Source organism: Coenobita brevimanus, chromosome 110, assembly GCF_032717465.1.
Source record: "Coenobita brevimanus isolate Jiangsu-jjx chromosome 110, ASM3271746v2, whole genome shotgun sequence".
NCBI lineage: Eukaryota > Metazoa > Arthropoda > Malacostraca > Decapoda > Coenobitidae > Coenobita > Coenobita brevimanus.
This window is the reverse complement of record NC_137063.1, coordinates 4,657,475-4,678,088: the sequence shown is the minus strand read 5'-3', so window position 1 is coordinate 4,678,088 and position 20,614 is coordinate 4,657,475. Positions and strand designations below refer to the sequence as shown.

The 20,614-nt window shown below is 40.6% G+C and overlaps 1 protein-coding gene across 1 annotated transcript in view; it reads right to left on the bottom strand.

Annotated features, from left to right (window-relative positions):
* Gpat4 (Glycerol-3-phosphate acyltransferase 4) overlaps positions 1-20,614 on the bottom strand; it is a 200,031-nt gene that overhangs the window by 98,635 nt on the left and 80,782 nt on the right. The window contains exons 4-6 of the mRNA XM_080285989.1: positions 8,820-8,948; positions 8,428-8,562; positions 7,624-7,860 (exon numbers count right to left, since the gene is read on the bottom strand). Of these exons, the coding sequence (XP_080142115.1) occupies positions 7,624-7,860; positions 8,428-8,562; positions 8,820-8,948 (501 nt within the window). The remainder of the gene's footprint in view (positions 1-7,623; positions 7,861-8,427; positions 8,563-8,819; positions 8,949-20,614) is intronic.

The following is a 20,614-nucleotide window of genomic DNA, read 5'->3' as shown; positions in this document are numbered from 1 at the left end:
CAAAAGAGAGAGAGAGAGAGAGAGAGAGAGAGAGAGAGATTTTGTGTGTGTGTGTGTTCTTACCTAATTGTATCTTTACAGGAATGAGTCAAGCACGTACTGTCCCGTGTCTTAAACCATATTTATCGTACATATCCTTAAAATTGTGAATTGTTTTGGCACACACTATTTCATTCGGTAGTGCATTCCACTGATCAACTGCTCTATTTGGGAAACTAAATTTCCTTACGTCTTTATCATCTCTCTTCTTATGCAGTTTTTTGCAGTGTCCTCTTGCTAATGCTTCCCCATAGGTTAAGTAATCATTTATGTCTATTTTCTCCTTCCCTGATATGCATTTATATAGCATAATCATGTCACCTCTTCTCCTCCTCTCCTGAAGTGTTGGCAAATTCAGTGTATTTAGTCTTTCTTCGTAGCTTAGATCCCTTAAGCTTGGTACCCATCTTGTAGTGGCCCTTTGAACTTTTTCAATCTTGTCTTATGTGTTTTTTGAGATGAGGACTCCAGACTAATGATGCATACTCCAAGGTTGGTCTGATGAATGATCTTATTATCTTTCTTAGCATGTCTTCATTTATGTATGTGAATTCTATCTCATATTTGCAAGCAGTGTATACATGTTCCGTACCTTCTCACTGATGTGGTCTGATGGAGATAGTCTGCTATTGATAATCACACCTAGGTCCTTCTCTCTTTCTGATGTGTGTAGGGTTTTATTTCCTAATATATAATCCCAATCATGTCTTTTTCCACTTTTACCACTGTGTGTGTGTGTGTGTGTGTGTGTGTGTGTGTGTGTGTGTGTGTGTGTGTGTGTGTGTGTGTGTGTTCTTACCTAATTGTATCTTTACAGGAATGAGTCAAGCTCGTACTGTCCCGTGTCTTAAACCATATTTATCGTACATATCCTTAAATTTGTGAAATGTTTTGGCACACACTATTTCATTCGGTAGTGCATTCCACTGATCAATTGCTCTGTTTGGGAAACTGAATTTCCTTACGTCTTTATCATCTCTCTTCTTATGCAGTTTTTTGCAGTGTCCTCCTGCTGATGCTTCTCCATATGTTAAGGAATCATTTATGTCTATTTTCTCCTTCCCTGATATGCACTTATATAGCATTATCATGTCACCTCTTTTCCTTCTCTCCTGTAGTGTAGGTAGATTCAGTTTATTTAGTCTCTCTTCGTAGCTTAGGTCCCTTAAGCTTGGTATCCATCTTGTAGTGGCCCTTTGAACTTTTTCAATCTTGTCTATGTGTTTTTTGAGATGAGGACTCCAGACTACTGATGCATATTCCAGGGTTGGTCTAATGAATGATGTTATTATCCTTCTTAGCATGTCTTCATTTATGTATGTGAATGCTATTCTCATATTTGCAAGCAGTGTGTACATGTTCCGTACCTTCTCGCTGATGTGGTCAGCCGGAGATAGTCTGTTATTGATAATCGCACCTAGGTCTTTCTCTCTTTCTGATGTGTATAGGGTTTTATTTCCTAACTTGTAATCCCACTCAGGTCTTTTTCCACTTTTACCAAACTTGATTACATGACACTTGTCCATATTGAATTCCATTTGCCATGTACTACTCCATTCATGAAGTTTATTTCATTCTTCTTGTAGCTCTTTACAAGAGTCTGTGTTAGTAATTCTCTTTCGTATTTTTGCATCATCTGCAAACATATTCAGATAGCTCTCATTTCCAATGTTACTGTTTATATCATTTATATACACTAAAAACATAATTGGTGCCAGCACTGAACCCTGTGGTACTCCACTAGTCACTTCTTTCCATGATGAGTAGTTTCCTCTTAGTACTGTTCTCATTTTTCTTTTTATGAGAAAGTCTTGCATCCAACAAAACAGTTTGCCTCGAATTCCTCCTTGATGGTACAGTTTCCATAAAAGTCTTTGGTGTGGTACTGTGTCAAAAGCTTTCTTGAAATCTAAATAGATACTGTCCACCCATCCTTCTCTTTCCTGTATTGTGTTTGTTACTCTGTCATAGTAGCTGAACAGATTAGTAACACATGATTTGCCTTTTCTGAAACCAAACTGTCTTTTTGTTATCATACTGTGTTCTTCTAGATGATTTACTCAAGTTTTTCTTATAAGCTTTTCTAATACCTTGCTTACAACACTGGTCAGTGATACTGGTCAGTAGTTGAGTGGATTTTGTCTATTTCCTTTCTTGAATAAGGGGACAATATTTGCTTTTTTCCAAATATCAGGTAGTTTACCTTGACTCAAAGATTTCTTGAAAATTAAAAATAATGGTTTAATTAACTCCTTTGCATATTCTCGTAGTACTCAACATGAAATTTCATCATGACCACTTGCTTTTCCTCTGTCTAATCTACAGTACTTAACTCCTCCTGTATTACTTTTCCTGCTATTTGTATATCTGGTAGTATGTGTGGATATGCATGTTCCACATAGTTCCTCTCAAAATTTTTTTCTTCCGTAAAAACTAATTGGAAATTCTTATTTAGTGCTTCACAAACATCTTTCTCTTGTGTATAAGTGATTCCCTTGTCCGTAATGGATTGTATTAAATCTTTTACTTTGGTTTTGCTTCTGATGTAGCTGTAAAACAGCTTTGGTTGATCACTACTTTTATTTATACCTCCTCAAACTGTTTTTGGGCTTCCCTCCTTATTCTTGTATAATCGTTTCTTGCCTGTTTGTAATTATTATATGCCCTTTCACTATTGTGTCTTCTGTATCTATTCCACAACAAATCTCTTCTTTCTTTTGATTTTTTACATTCTGTATTGAACCATTTCTGTATTTTCTTATCTGCTTCTTTGTGCTGTGGGATGTATTTCTGGACTCCTATTTCATAAAATTCACAAAAATTTTTATATACAGCATTTAAATCTTGTCCTCTAAGCTCATTTTCCCAATCAACTTCTAAGAAATACTTCTTTAGGTCTTGATAATTTCCCCTTTTATAGTCTAGGCTCTTTTTGTAACTGTCATTGCTGTTAACTATGTCATATGCTATCCTGATGTTATAATTTAGTACTGTATGATCGCTTTTGCCGAGTGGAGGGTGATATATTAAACTGTCAGTATCATTTTCTTGCCTAGTAAATATCAGATCTAGCACTGAAGGTACATCAAGTCCTCTTTTTCTGGTGGTTTCCCTCACATGTTGCGTTAGGAAAAACTCTTGTACGAGATCCAGGAGCTTTTGGTCCCAACAGCTTTCTTGGCTAATTATATCTAGAGTATTCCAATTTATATTTGTATTAAAATCCCCAGTTAGTATAATTCTTTCCGATTTCTTTTCCATTTTATGTAGTAATGATCTTAAATTCTGAACTGTACTCTCTGCCAGGTCCTCATATTCATCTCTTTCCCATGTGTTTGATCTGGGTGGCATGTACAAATTGGCTACAATTACTTTCCCTTCAGATGTGTTGATCTCTACTGCAATTAGTTCTACTTGTGATGGTATATTTAGTTTTATTTCATTGACTTTTAGATTTTTCTTAGTTATTATTATAATTCCTCCTCTTTTTTTTAAATTTCTGTCTCTTCTCCATATATTGTATTCCTCTAAGTTTAGTATGTCATTGGATATCCTTGGTGTTAATTTTGTTTCAGTTAGGCATATTATTTGTGGTTCATTTTCTCTGATATAATCATTCATCTCTAGTAATTTAGATACCATTCCATCCACATTTGAGTACATCAACTTTATCATCTTGTTTATATACTTGTCATGACATGGTTTTACTACCTTCCTCCTTTTTATTCCATCTTGTTTGTGTACCACTTTCGTACCTGCAATCCTATTCTATCTATCTATAGCTCGACGACCTAATCCCGGAAAAGGTGGCTGCAGACAAAATGCCTCCAAGTCACTCTGTCACCCACCATTTGACTACCCTCCCCCCAACTCACCCCCCCCTCCCTCATATACCTCTCAACTCCATCCCTCCACCTCATCCTCGGTCTAACTCTCCCTCTCCCTCCCTCCACCTAACCTACATACACCCTCTTAGTCAGTCTTTCATTCTCCATTCTCTTCACATGTCCAAACCACCTCAGTGTATTTCTCCTAATCTTCTCAACCACATCCACATACACCCCACAGAGTTCCTTCACTTCCTCATTCGTCAACCTGTCCCTACACGTCACTCCACATGCTCCTCTCAAGTAACTCATTTCCACTGCTCTCACTCTTGACTTGTTCCCCTCTTGCAAGGTCCATGCCTCGCTTCCATACGTCAGGGTAGGGATCACAATACTATCATGCAGTGACTTCTTAACTTCCATACTTACTTTGTAAAAAAATTTCTTCTTCTCTTCCCTCATGTTTTGTTTTTGCTTCCTCCCTTTCTCTTTCAGTAATTCCAGTTCCTCTTGTGTTAGGCATCTTTTTATCCATACATTTTTGAACTCCTCTTTTTCCATAAGATTCTTTGCACTTTTTAGTATCTCTTCCACAGTGTTTACACTCTGGAAAGTCACCTTTAGAGGTCTTGTCTTGCTTTTCTCGTATTTCCCTAACCTTTTGTGTTCCTCTATGTCTTTACTACAGATTTCCTCTGATACTTCTTTCAGTAAGCTCATTACATTTGCCATCTCCTTTTTGTCTCTTGTGATCTTGTTTTTTACTTCTTCCTCTTCTATACCAGTGATTACTATAGATTTGTTTATATCTACTGAATCTCTGACTAACTTTGGATTGTTTTGGATTATTCTTTTCACTTCCTGTTTAATGCTTTTTTCCTCCACCCTTGTTTCTAAGTCTTTTTTTACTTTCACCGTTTCGGCATACGTGGTTTCCACATCATTTTTGTAGCTTTGCACAGCTTCATTCACCCGTGTTATCATTTCCTCAATATCACTGCTCTGGTCTATAAGACTGCTTACTTGCCGAATTGTCTCTGCGTCATTTTGAACTCTTCCATAACACTCTCGTGATTGACTACTGCACTTGCCATTTCACTCATTTTCTTCCTAAGTGTACTCAGATCCACTGTTAGTTCACTGATGGTTGTGTCTTTCTTGTTGGCCTCCCTTCCTAGTTTTTCTATTTCTTCCTTTTGCAAGTGCATCTGCTTCTTTATTTCATCAATTTCATTTTTGAAAGCCATTTCTAGTTTGTGTACACGTTCAACCAGTCTATTGTGAGTCTCCACTTCAAACAGTTCTTGGTAGAAATCATCATTTTGCTTTCTGCCTTTATCCCTTTTCTTTTCCAAATTTGCTTTACTAAAGTATGTATCCATTTTGCAATACTAAAAGTACAGAGTATGTACTTACATTCCCCGTGCTGCTGTAGTCTAAACAAACCTCAGATGACTGAGCGCATTCTTTCGTCTTGGTTCTCTTTTCTGTTTGAACAAGTCTTGTTTAAACTTATTTATTTTTTTCTTTTAATAATGAAAAATCATTTAGTCTACCCTGGTACAGAGCTTGACTCATACAAAGATACTAATTTAGGTAATGCCACTGGCCGTGTTGGTTCGGTACGGAGCTCCGATGTCGCACGTCTGCCTCGATTGACTCCCTGTGTGTGTGTGTGTGTGTGTGTGTGTGTGTGTAACAAATAAACAGCAAGACCAACACATGAAGCCTAGGTGGTCGTTCCTTACGATATTGTTTTAGTCTCTATGTTATAAAGCATTAATCTCTTGCAGCATGGTGTGATGTTACAGTGAGTTGAGAGAGACTGGAATTGGTGAGAGAGTTCAAATACCTGGGTACAGTGACAGAAAAAAAGAGGAAAATGTGCAAAAGAAGTGGACAGCAGAAAAACACAAGGACCGAAAGTAGCTGCTGCTATGAAGGCCTTGATAAGAAACAGAGGCTTGAGTGCTGCAGCTGCAAGAGGCTTAATTGAAGGAGTGTTAATGCCAACTTTAACATATGGATGTGAGAGTATGGTGTGGCATGTGAGAGCTGTGGAGATGGAACTGCTGAGGAATGTATGTGGAGTACAGAAAGTGGATTGGATATGAAATTGTCATTCGTGAAAGACGTGGGGTGAGGAAGTCTGTGGATACCAGAATTAAGGAGAGTGTACTGAGATGGCATGGTCATGTGGAGGGAATGGATAACAACAGAGTGGTGAAAAAGGTATCTCTGAGTGAATATTAAGGAGGGAGGAGGCAAGGCAGACCAAGGAGAAAGTGATGGGATATGGTGGATGAGTGTGTGATGAGAGGTATGGAAGTCAGTGAAGATAGGGGACTGACAACAGATTGAGCTGGCTGGATGAATGTTGTGTGAAGTGCATGATCGGGGATCTGACACTCCTTTTTAACGTGACAGAGTTAGGAACTGACTCTACTGGATACATTTATGTGAAGCTAAAGAATGTGGTGAAAGTTTTTTGGCATATCAGACAGAGCCAGGATTCTGGGGGCTTGAATGATGAGTGAATGGAAGCATGACGCATTGGATTGGGCAAACTTGGGCTGTCTGGATGTTGCTACTCCTCACCCTGCCCTAGGGTAGGAAAGGTGGTCCGGATGATGATGATGATGATGATGATGATGATGATCTGTGTGTGCTGTATCAATACTGTATTGTATTTTATGCTTGATTTTAATCTTTTACACATGGGTAATACTGTAGGAAAGTTTTGGGGATAGAGGGCAAGAAGGATAGTAAAACAATAACTGGCTCAATGCTGCATGTTTAGCCAATGGGAGGGGTACTATGCAATATCTGGCAATTTGCTTTAACTGGAGTACAGCTTGGCTGAATAACAACGGACAATTGAGAGCTCACTGTCTACTGTTCTGGTAAGTATCAGAAATACACACAGGCATTGTTATGTTAACAGTAAGTGATGAAAAGGGCACAATAGGGAAGAAACACTTTCCACAGAGACCTGAGATGGGCTCGAGGTAACAGGTTCTGAGGCTAGGGAGGTGGAGTGATAATGGTCTCTACTGCCTGGGATTAACTCCTTGAGCAGGGCCTCAATTTTTCATCCCTCAGGGCCATCAGAAACCACAGATCCTGCACCATCATCAAGATAAACCGGCTCATGTGCACAATAACGATGCTTTTTAAATCGAAAATGCGCAATAATAGCAGGAGTACAGATTTTCACCCTGCTGTGATAAAAACCACTATAAGTGCACGATAACCAAGGGATCACTGTACTGTACTTAATAATGTATTCCATTTTTTAGGGGGGGGTGGAGGGAGAGGGGTCATCAACTATTGTGCAACTATTGTTACCCAGTAGAGGTATTAATGCTCATCTCCAAAAAACTTCAACATTGAATTTTGCTCATCTTCAACATTGAATTTTGCTCATCTTTCTTTCCATATTTGAAAAAAAAAAAAAAAAATCCTAACTGATGAACCAGTGTGACCAAAAGGTAACCATGTTTACTCTAAATCAATCACACTATGCATGACAATGATGGTTCTTTCTAGATTACCCAACAAAACTAAAGCAAGATATCAGTTCTACATTTTTAAACTTAGATAAGGCATCAATCAATCTACATACATCGAAAGCAGTGGGACATAGTTCACAAAATTCCTCCCCAAATATACAGCATAAATGGGCATAAATGGACACCACATCTGCCGAAACCTCTACATTTACGGTGTGAGAACAGGGAACTTAACATGAACTAACATATGAGTAACAGTTGTCACAGGCAAGAACTACGCAGTCAACCGGAGTGGTGTGATTGGCTACACATATCCCATCCGGTCTGGGCTTATTGTGACGGTTGTGGTAGGTGACGACGCAGCTAAATCCTCGTGCTACTATTCTAAAGCACGTAAGGAAGATGTACTTGTTGAACCACCGCTTTATCCCACCATCAGGCACAAACCCAATGGTAATGGTCAACAACACCATCAGCAACATCTACAAGTTGGGGAATAAGGATGATGGATCTGAGTTGTGCAGTAATGTGACTTTTGTGCACTTCATATGAGGAAGTTAAGAGCTGTATTAGTATCACCAGCAAAAACAAACATTACATTTATGAGGTTAGTGATTTAATGAGCATTACATTATGAAGTTAGTGTTTTAATGAGCATTACATTATGAAGTTAGTGATTTCATGAGCATTATCATATTTATCAGTTATTCAAATTAACTGGAAAAACTAATAAAAGATTTTAAAAATCACGTAAGGTTAAAACAAGAAATAATTGGAATAAGTTTGCTCAGTAAGTACATTTATGATCATTTTCATATTAACAGTTATTCAAATTAACTGTAAAAACTAATAAAAGCTAACAAAAATTACATAATGTAACCATAAGACATATATGAGAATAAGTATGCTCAATAAGTACTTCCACAGCAAGTAAAAACTGAAGATATGTACAAAAACAGCACATTTTGTAATGATGAAAGTATATTAGTTCTAAAGGTTTATAACACACACATGGGAGTCTAGTTAAAATGAAAGTGTGTCAGACTGACCCCAATAATGAGGATGAAGATGCGCAATGGGAGGAGGAAGAAGTAGCGCAGGATGAACCCCACCACCCAGAAGATGGTCAAACGCACACTGATGAACTCGTACTGGCAGTTAGTCCGAGTCAGGAAGTTCCACGACTGTTAACAGTAAATATAATTATTTGTTAATTATTTCCAAAAAAATGAAATGTTTAACCTAACTTGAATGTAGCCAGAGTAATTAATTTAAGCAGTGCCAGAAAACCCATATGCCTTATACAGTTCTTCGATAGCTTCATATACAAGGAAAAGGAAGACCAGGAACTACTCAGCAAAGTCAGCCATAACAGTGAAAGCCAAGAGCATTATTAAGCAATGGGAACAACAGACTTCAACAGACAATGACATAAACCAACCGTGAGTTCCTCTGCTGAGAAACGCTTTGTAACCTCATCGTCCACAATGGCTTCCATGCCAGTGCGAATATATGCTAAGCAGTCACCCAACTCAAATTCATGTTGTGTGTCTTGATCATCACCATTCTCCTGGGAAATGAGAGTTAGGAAAAATAAATAAATAAGTAAATGTGGACTGCAGAGGTGGTAAATCACATCTGTATTGAAGGAATGTGGCAGCTGGAAAGGACGGAGACAGTGAGATGGAATGATGTACTGTAGCTGAGACAGGCAAGGATGATATGAATCACGTATGTATTGAAGGAATATGGCAACTGGAAAAGATGAAGACAGCAAGATGGAATGACGTACCGTAGCTGAGACAGGTGAAGATGACAAAGTAATGTTGCACATGATACTGTGGCACTATGTCAGGAATTAAACAGATGAGGAATAAAAATTCATTACATTGCATTCATCAGCACACAGGTAAAAGCTACTGAAAAATCCGTGATCATTCTTCAGTCATAGAAAGGGATGGGTAGGATTATGTACAAGTAGGAGAACTACCAACACAGTGCCTAACAGAAGTTATAAGGGATATGAAGTACATCCTTTCATTCTTCATTCAAGCCTGCAAAATTATCCACTCCTGTCATACTATGGAAATAAAAGAATTTAGAATAAAACTCTCCATTTACTGGCTCAGAGAGTTTGGTACTCCTTACCAGGCCTCATATGATTAACCTACTCTTGTGCTTAACTCCTTCAATCCAATGTATTTTTCATTTTATTCTTGGTAGCTTTCATTTTATTCTTGGTATCTCCATACTCTTGTGCTTAACTCCTTCAATCCAATGTATTTTTCATTTTATTCTTGGTAGCTTTCATTTTATTCTTGGTATCTCCATCCGATTCTGTTCACCTTTGGAGAGGCTTACGATATTGTAGACATTCTATACCACTTGCAATAACCTTTTCACTAATGGCAGTCATTCTTAAGCTAATTAAATTCATCTGACAATAGCTGTGTTAAATTATGATACTATCTATCTACCTATCTATAGCCCGACGCCCTAATCCCGCAAAGGGTGGCTGCAGACAAAACGCCTCCAAGTCGCTCTGTCACCCACCATTTGACTACCCTCACCCCAACTCACCCCCCCTCCCTCATATACTCTCAACTCCATCCCTCCACCTCATCCTCGATCTACCTCTCCCTCTCCCTCCCTCCACCTCACCTACATACACCCTCTTAGTCAGTCTTTCATTCTCCATTCTCTTCACATGTCCAAACCACCTCAGTGTATTTCTCCTAATCTTCTCAACCACATCCACATCCACCCCACAGAGTTCCTTCACTTCTTCATTTGTCAACCTGTCCCTCTGCGTCAATCCACATGCTCCTCTCAAGTAACTCATTTCCACTCCTCTCACTCTTGATTTGTTCCCCTCTTGCAAGGCCCATGCCTCGCTTCCATACGTCAGGGTAGGGATCACAATACTATCATCCGGTGACTTCTTAACTTCCATACTCACCACTCTATTTCTCATCACTGCTTTCAGTGTACCAACAACCTTCCTTCCTTGCTGTACCCTTTCATGCACTTCATCCCCCAAAGTTCCATCCTTACTCATCACACTACCCAAGTACTTGAATGCACTCACATTCTCCATATCCTCACCATCTAACCTCACTGCACACTCTGTGACTTCATTCCTCTCAAACACCATAACTTTACTTTTGTTTACATTAACTTTCAGATTCCTCCTCCTACACACTGTCCCAAATTCAATCACCAAACCTTGCAACTCCCATTCATCTTCACTCAACAGTACTGTATCATCAGCAAACAGCAACACCGGAAGCTTCCAAATCTCACCCTCATTCATTGGAGCCACCCCCACATCCACTGCCCTACTCTGCACCTCTTTTACAACCCCATCCATATATATATTAAACAGCCATGGAGACATCACACAACCCTGTTTCAGTCCCACACTGAGATCAAAGAACTCAGCTCACCATCCACTCGCACCGTAGCCCTAGCTCCCTCGTACATACTCTTCACAGCACTCAACAATTTCCCCTCCACTCCATATATTCTTAATACCTTCCACATACCTTGCCTATCTATTCTGTCATAAGCTTTCTCCAAGTCCATGAAGGCAGCATACACTTTCCTTCCCTTCTCTAGATACTTCTCCACTAAACATCATAGAACAAATATCTGATCTACACACCCTTTTCCCTTCCTAAATCCTCCTTGTTCTTCTCCAACTAGCTCCTCTGTCATATGCCTACCCCTGTCAATGAGTATTCTACCATATATTTTGCCAGTCACACTAAGAAGGCAAATACCCCTATGGTTACAACATATTTCTCTCTCCTCTTTTCCTTTGTATAAAGGAACAATTATAGCTGATTTCCAGTCCTCTGGAACCCTTCCCTCTTCCCAAGCCAATCTACACAACTTCCATATCCACTCCACAACAATCTCACCCTCATATCTAAGCATTTCACCAAAAACTCCATCAATTCCTGGGACCTTTCCCAACTTAATCTTCATCGCTTCCACTACTTCCGCCCTACTGATCTCTTCCTCCCTCCTCTCATCTCTTCTTCTCCCAGCCATTCCCCAACCACTTATACTCGCACTGCTCTCACTCTCTACATTCAACAAATCCTCAAAGTGCTCCTTCCATCTCCTCAATTTCTCTCTCTTCTCCACCAACAATCTATTATTCCTATCTTTCAATCCCCTACTACTTCCCCTTTCACACTGCCTTACTTTCTTTACCTCCTTCCTAGACAATTTCTTACTCTCCCTCCATTTCACACTCAGATTCCTCCCAAACTCTTCATCCACTTTCTTCTTACTCTCCTTCACCAGTCTCTTAACCTCCCTTCTCATGCTCACATATACCTCTCTCTTCTCTCTCTCATCTTCTCCCCTACCTCTACTCGCTAACCATTCACTATATGCCTTCTTCTTTTGTTCCACAGCTCGTTTCACCTCATCATTCCACCATGCTGTCCCTTGCACACCCTTGCATCTCCTCCTCACTCCACAAACCGCCTCACATGCTGCGCCTATCTCTTTCGTGAATATCTTACATACGTCTTCCACCCCTTCCATCTGCTCTAGCTCATACCTTCCCAATCTTTCTTCCACTATGCTCTTATACTCTGTCATTTTCTCACTATCTTGCAATTTCTCCACTCTTCTCACAGGAGCTGCTTCCTCCTGTCTTCCCCTTCGTCTCCTCAACCACTCTCTTTGCAGCTCTACCTTGGCCATCACTAAGTGATGGTCCGAGACTCCATTCCCCCACCCTCTCCACACTCTTGCATCCAACACTTGTCTTCTCATTCGCTCATCCACACACACGTAGTCTATCATTGCCTTTCGTTCAACAAGTTCACCATCCATCTTCCTCATTACTCTCCATGTATACCGATGGATCATCTTATGACGTAAGTAGGAGCTGGCTACTGCCAACCCCTTACAAGCACAGATGTCCACCAAAGCACTTCCATTCCCATCTACGTCAGCTGGCACACCCAACTGACCAACCACTCCATCCACTCGTACATTCCCAACTTTGCCATTCATGTCTCCAATCAACAGCACTCTCTCGCTCCTCTCACTCTTGTCCATACACGCTCCTACTCTCGCCCAAAACTCATCTTTCACTCTTGCCACTCGATCCTCTACCAGGGCATACACACATACAATCGCCCATGCTTGTATACCTACTTTCATCCTCACCCATACAATCCTTGCACCCACTGTTCCATACTCTCTTATATTCTCCTTCCACTTCTTGCTTATCATCAGACACACTCCCTCTCTTGCCCTCTCATTCTCATTGACTCCCGCACATATACCTAAACCATATTCCCATTCTCTCACCCTTTCACCTTTCCATTTAGTTTCCATACTGTACATTATCAGGATTGAAGTGGTTAATTGCTCCAACAAATAAAATCAAATTAATATTAAAGAAACACAAGTAAGGAACTCAATGTCTCATGGCCTGATCCTTCTGTCTCTTGTATATTCAACAAAACATAACATGCTTAATGTACAAGGCATGATTTTTTTTATTTTTTATTATTAATCAATAATACCCATGCTGTTTTTGCAAAAGACAGACTAAGGACATTAAGGAAGGAGGCAAACTAAACACTTCAGGCAAGCAAATGAGGGTAGACAGGGCTTAGTGTCGGAGCAGTTAAGAATTTAATTTGAATGAGGAGGTTCAAGGACAAAGGCAGAGATGTCCTCTGACAAGGAAAAATCTCACGAGTTAAAGAATCATGGTAAAGAAGGTTCCAATCCTGTGTAGTTAAGGTAAAGAAAATACATTTGGAGATTTCTGCAGGCTCCTCCACTCTCCTCTAGGAGAATGGCAGTACAGTATCTTGGTAAAGCCAGTCATGAATGAAAACTTAAGATACCAAAGAAGAGTACCAGGGAAAAATGGAGTTCACAAAGAAAAAGCAACAATCAATTTATCAATATTTCAACTGTTGATCAAATAATAATTCAGGATACACTCAATAGGTGAGTCATTAGTAAAAGTGAGTGATGAAGAGCAAGCCAAAATTTCCTTAATACCACTAACTTTCTGCCCCTTAACCTCGGAACCCCTAACCTCATGCCTATCTCAGGTCTCTCTCTGGTACGTGTTTCTTCCTTATAGTTCCCTTTTCATCACTTTCTATTAGCCTAACTATGCATGTGTGGGTTCCTGATGTGTAACGTATATCTTTGTATGTATTCTGTGAGTCTATATTGTCATAAAAGAAAATTTGGGCTTGCACTTGGGATGCCTGGTACCAATTAGGATGAATCTCATAGGTTCTGTGCTTTCATTATCATGCAATTTCATTATCACATGCAATGTCTGGTACCAATTATGTGCAATAACCAAGGGATCACTGTACAGTAAACCCTCAATATACCGAACCCCTCTTTTCATGAATTTTGGTTTTAACAACCAACTTAAGTTGGCAGAACGTTATGTTCACTAAACGAATTTTGTCTGGTAAAAGAATGGATGCGCAGGAAACACAGGCCAGAGTGGCGTCCCTAGACACACACATCCAAATTCTTCTGCATCCTGCAGAACACCGCATCAGTCTCTGGGTGACAAGAATCGTGGTTGCAGCCATAACTAGAGCATTTAATGTGGGAAAAAAACATTTAGACCTATCTGTATGCTACTGTGTATGACTTTATGGCCAAAAGACACTCGATATTTAACCCCTAAAGACAGCAACTCTCCTAGTCCCCCTATCCCCAGAACCGCAAAAAGGGTCCGATTTTTTATCTTTCACCACAGTAAAAATTTTTCTTACAGGTTTCAAGAGCTTGAATTTGCATACCTAAAAAAAGTTATTTCACTCTCTTATGATTAATGGTTACATCATTATCGACCATCAAAGAACTTCAAAAATAAAAATTGTTACCCCTTGTGTACAGAGAGAAAAAAATTCCACCAAAGTTAATTTTGGTCCTACAGATTTGAACATTTTTGATTTTCCATATCTGAAAATGTATATTTCACTCTCATACGTCGAATGGTTACTGCACAACTGACCGTTAAAAAATAATAATAATAAGAAGAAGCACTCCTTTCTATGACCAAGCATGAGACGTCCTTGAGAAATAAGAGGGACGAGGGAGGTGGAGCAAGTTCCTCCATCACTTCCCCCCTCTGACTTCCTCATGGCTGACATTAAAATTTCTTCAGTTGATGTATTTTCTGCCATCACTGGCCTCAGTACTAACAAGGCATATGGGCCTGATGGGGTCCCTCCTGTTGTTCTCAAGAACTGTGCTTCTGTGCTTACACCCTGCCTAGGCAAACTCTTTCGCCTTTGTCTGTCAACTTGTACCTTTCCTTCTTGCTGGAAGTTTGCTCTCATTCAGCCAGTCCCAAAGAAGGGTGACCACTCCCAACCCTCCAACTATCGTCCAATTGCTTTAACGTCCTGTATTTCAAAAGTTTTTGAGTCAATTCTTAATAGAAAAATTTTAAGGCATCTTTCCTATCACAACCTTCTTTCCGATCGTCAGTATGGGTTCCATCAGGGACGCTCCACTGGCGATCTTCTCACCTACCTTTCAGACTCCTGGTCATTCTCCTTTCGGGACTTTGGCAAAAGCTTTGCCATTGCACTTGACATCTCAAAGGCATTCGATCGAGTCTGGCATAAATCTTTAATTTCCAAACTGCCCTCCTACGGTTTCTATCCTTCTATCTGTGCCTTCATCGCTAGCTTCCTTTCTGGTCGTTCTATAGCCGCTGTTGTAGACGGCCATCGTTCTTCTTCTAGATCTATCAACAGTGGTGTTCCTCAGGGCTCTGTCCTATCACCAACTCTCTTCCTTTTATTCATCAATGATCTTCTAAGCTGTACATCTAACCCTATCCACTCATACGCTGATGACTCCACCCTTCACCTTTCCATTCGGTTCCCGCAACGGCCATCTCAACAGTTACTTCAACAAACAAGGGATGAGGCTATGGAACACCTAATGTCTGACTTGGCTCATATCTCTGACTGGGGTAAAAATAATATGGTTGTCTTTAATGCATCTAAGACTCAGTTCTTACACCTATCAACCCGACAAAATCTTCCACAGGTATACCCACTAATGTTTAATAATATTCAGCTTAATCCTGCATCATCCTTGAACATGCTTGGGGTTTCATTTACTCGGGACTTATCTTGGAAAGATCATATTACATCTCTTGTTAAATCTGCTTCCAAGAGATTGGGTGTGCTAAGCCGACTCCACTCTTTCTTTACCCCTGCGCAATTGTTGACTCTATACAAGGGTTTTATCCGCCCCTGTGTGGAGTACAACTCTCATGTGTGGGGAGGCTCCCCACATACAGCTCTTCTCAATAGGGTGGAGTCAAAGGCTTTTCGTCTCATTAACTCTCCTCCTCTTACTGACTCCCTTCAACCTCTGTCTCTTCGCCGCACTGTTGCATCTTTATCTCTTTTCTATCGCTACTTTAATGGTCACTGCTCCTCTGAACTGTCTGCTTGCATTCCTCCACCTCTAAGACGGGCGCGTAGCACCCGTCTGGCAGCAAACTCTCATCCTTTTTCTGTCCAACTCTCTAATGCAAGAGTTAACTGTTACTCCCAGTCTTTCATTTATGCAACAGGTCAGCTCTGGAACTGTCTCCCTCTGTCTGTATTTCCTGCTGCCTATGATCTCCAGTCTTTCAAACGCAGTGTGTCCAGGCATCTCAAAATGATCGGATCTTGAATTTGGCTCTATATTGTATTTTGTTTTTCTCTTGGAGGGAACTGTTACTGCAGGCTCATGGCCTTTGGTTCCTTCTTCCTCGCATTAAAAAAAAAAAAAAAAAAAAAAAAAAAAAAAAAAAAAAAAAAGTGGGGGGAGGACACCAGGAGGTAGGAAAAGGGAGGGAATATGTCTGTCACATACACACACACACACACAAAATACAGTCTAGAGGGGGTATGGGAGGTAGTTTGGGTGGGAGGGGATACAGTGCAGGATCCAATGGGCCAAAGAGAGGTGAAGAGATGGCCTGGGGAGGGCAAGGAGGTCCCCACACCTGGGAAGGGGGCTGGATCATGCCTACCACCACCTGACCTCTTAGTTACCATTGGCTAGGTACCATTTATGTCATCAAAGAGGAAGGGTTACAGCTCTCTAGCTTTTTGTAACCACTCTACAATCATCAGCCATAGGCCTTCATTGCACATTTACCAAGGCCCACAATTGTCAGCCACAGAACTTAACCCCTTAACCGCGGGGCATCACTTTCGTGACCCTTGGGAGCAAGGGATCATACCGCGGGGCGTCGCTTTTGTGATTCTGTGTTATTTTGAATTCACCCGGGCTTCCAAGTGGGGGCTTGTATCATCTATCAGTACTGCCAATGTCCAACACTAGTCAGCACTCCTAATCTCATCTGTACTCCCATCCATTGTTGACAATTTAGCCATTTCTCCCCGTTCTTGACTCCCCTCCCTACCCCCCCTCCATTACCCTATCCTCTCGCCTGCCCGGCCGTGCTACGCTAAGTAAGTCTTCCCTGGAATTTTTCACTGATTTCATCCACTGAAATAAGCCCTATGCCCTATTCTTATACCAAATAATATATAAAAGAAAGAAATAAGATAAGTGAGAGTGCCATACACCTGGAATTGGCTAATTATCACCTGACAACACCTCACGTGCACTCGTTCGCTAATTTTCTCTGTTTTTTTCCCCTTGAAATATGCCGTATAATCTATTTTTGTAATAAATATACATATAAGGAGGGAAGGGAGAACCCTAAGTGATATTTACATTCACCTGGAACTACCTAATTTATAATGTATTGTCTAGATTTCCTGCCAATCATTTCAGTGCTATACATAGCTGTTTCAAGAGCTAACGTTGGTAGTACTGAATATCCCCTAAGTAGGCCTCCACCCGGCCCTCCCTTATCAGTTTACTCTCATCTTCCAAAGTGGAGGTACGTCTGTTTCCTCTTGCTGACTTCAGGGACTTTTTCACCCCCATGCAAAGGGCCCTGTGACCTTTACCCCTTACTAAACCTCGTGTGGAAGGAGGTAAAGGGCTGACAATTGATAAAAGAGTGACTACGATCTTTCTATTGAGTAAAACAGTGCAAGTGGAATTGTAAATGTGTAAATAATGTGTAAACAGCAAGTGAAAGTCTATCTATCTATCTATCTAATGCCAGACGCCTCAATCCCGTTTGGGGTGGCCACAAACAAATCGCCTCCAAGTCGCCCTGTCCCCCACCATTTCACTGCCCTGCTCCCAACTCACACCCCCCTCTCTCATATACCTCTCCACCCCATCCCTCCATCTCATCCTCGGCCTCCCCCTCCCTCTTCCACCCTCCACCTCACTCACATACACTCTCTTTGTCAGTCTTTCACCCTCCATCCTCTCCACATGGCCAAACCACCTCAGTGTGTTCCTCATAATGCTTCCTATCACATCCACATCAACACCACAACGCTCCTTTATATCCTCATTCGTCAGCCTGTCTCTCCACGTGACTCCACGGGCTCCTCTTAAATAACTCATTTCCACTGCTCTCACTCTTGACTTGTGTCCTTCCAACAATGTCCAAGCTTCACTTCCGTACATTAGAGTTGGTATCACAATACTGTCAAGTAGTAACTTTTTCACTTCCATGCTCACTTCCCTGTTTCTCATCACTGCTTTCAAAGAACCAGCAACCTTTCTTCCCTGCTGTACCCTTTCAAGCACTTCACCCTCCAAACCTCCATCCTTACTCATCACACTACCCAAATACTTAAACGTACTCACATTTTCCAATTCCTCACCATCTAACCTCGCTGTACATTCACTAACTTCACCTCTCTCAAAGACCATCACTTTACTCTTCCCTACATTCACCTTTAGGTTCCGTTTCTTACACACTCTCTCAAACTCATCCACCAAGCCTTGCAGCTCCCCTTCGTCTTCACTCAACAACACAGTATCATCTGCAAACAACAGTACAGGGAGTTTCCAAACACTATCCTCTCTCACCAGGGCCACTCCAACATCCACTACCCTACCTTGTACCTCTTTTATTACCCCATCCATGTACAGATTGAACAACCATGGAGACATGACACATCCCTGTTTCAAACCAACTTTCAAAGAGAAAAATTCACTTAGTTCACCATCCACACGCACTGCAGCCTTCGCACCATCGTACATACTCTTCACAGCATTCAACAACTTCCCATCTACTCCATATATTCTTAACACTTTCCACAATCCTTGTCTATCCACCCTGTCATATGCTTTCTCCAAATCCATGAAAGTGAAAGTAATGAATGTAAATATACGTGAACAATGGAAAATAGTTTTATAAGTTACTTCAAGTGACAGTGCATAACACAGTGTAAATAAAATAGAAATGTAAATAACGTAAATAAAATAGAGAACGTAAATAGAAATGTAAATGAGTAGTATTATAAGAATACGAGTATATACCCTAGGAGTAATGAAAGTGAAAGTTTCACTCTAGCATGTCTGAATACTATGAGTTATGAGAGTGAAGATGAAAGTGACATTCACTCTCAATGCTAGTATACAGGACGAGAAAGTGAATGCTACGTATTTTACTGAAAGAAATTGAATCCCTACAGTGACAATAAACTAATACTACTGAAGGAAACTTATGGATAAAGACTGTAGATATATATAAGTGTTATATAGTAATATAAATATAAAGTGTGAGGGGTTTTATGAATAATAAATGACAGAGTACCAAGAGCGAACTAGCGCAAGTGTGACGGTCAGACGTGCTCATAATTTTCATTGCTTTCAGAGTTTTTTTTTTTTTTGGAGTATGGATCCCAAACTACTTGAAAATCATAGAGTAGTGTTTATAGTGTTAATATCTGGCTGTGGTAATCATATTACGGGTTGTCGGGAAGTGTAAAGTGGAGACTTCGTTACCCAACTTCAGAGGTCTCCACAAGTCCTACGGTAACTGACGAAGGCTCAACAAACATTCCAGGAGAAAGCTGAAGGTATGTGCCATAAGCATATGTAATTTTAATATTCTAGGACTAATAACTGATTTTTGGCAAAATATTTTTTGAGAGTCTGTCAGAGCCCGAATAACCCCGCAGCACACGCAAAACATCGGTAAACATGCCCACAGTGTAGGGGTTAAGGGGTTAATGACCTTTTTTTGGGAAAAGCCATGATGCCTGGAAAATTACTGGACGGCATGGTTTTCAGCTTTAACGTCAAAGAAAGAAAAGGGGGCTGTACTTTTTGTTGACTTGGAGAAGACCTTTGACAGAGTCCCTGGAGATGTGTTGAAGTGGGCAATGAGAAAGCTTAGGATCAAGGGGTGGCTAGTTAGGGTGGCCATGGCCATGTATGTGGATGCTTGCACCCAGGTAAGAGTGAATGGAGATTTGAGTGATGAGTTTTCCGTGAATGTTGGTGTGCATTAGGATCAGTCTTCAGTCCCTTGTTGTTAATCACAGTACTTGAAGCCGTCTCACGTGATTTCAGAAATGATTTCCCATGGGAGATGCTGTATGGTGATGATTTGGTGTTGATTGCAGAGAATGAAAGGGAAGCAAAGGAAAGATTTAGGAAGTGGAGATTTGGTAAAGGGCACAAGGGCTACGGAGTAAATGCAGATAAAACAAAAGTGATCAGTGGCAGTACTGTCAAAGACGAGGGAGAGTGACCATGTGCAATTTGCCACAAGGGCGTGGGAAGTAATTCCATTTTGAGCAAATAACAGTTGAAGAGAGTTACATACCCGTAATATGCTTTGACAGATAATAAGTCTGCCATCAGTGAACACAAGAAGACATGAAAAATTAACAAAGATATACCTTTTTCACTACTCTATTATCATCCATTCTCTCCACATGACCAAACCATCTCAGTAAATTCTCTTCGATTCTGGTGTCCACAGACTTCCTCACTCCGCATCTCTGACAAATCACATTATTCCGTATCCTATCCACTATCTGTACTCTGCATATATTCCTCAGCGGTCCCATCTCCACTGCTCTTACTCTTGACCTTTCATTTTCATGCCATACCATAGTTTCACATCTGTATGTTAAAACTGGCACCAACACTCCTTCACGTAAGCCTCGCACAGCTGCAACACTCAAGCCTCTGTTTTTTATCAAGGTCTTCATCGCACCAGCTAACTTCTTTCCTTCTGTCACTCTACTTTCAACTTTTTTTGCACATTTTCTTCTCTTTTCTATCACTGTACCCAGGTATTTGAACTCTCTC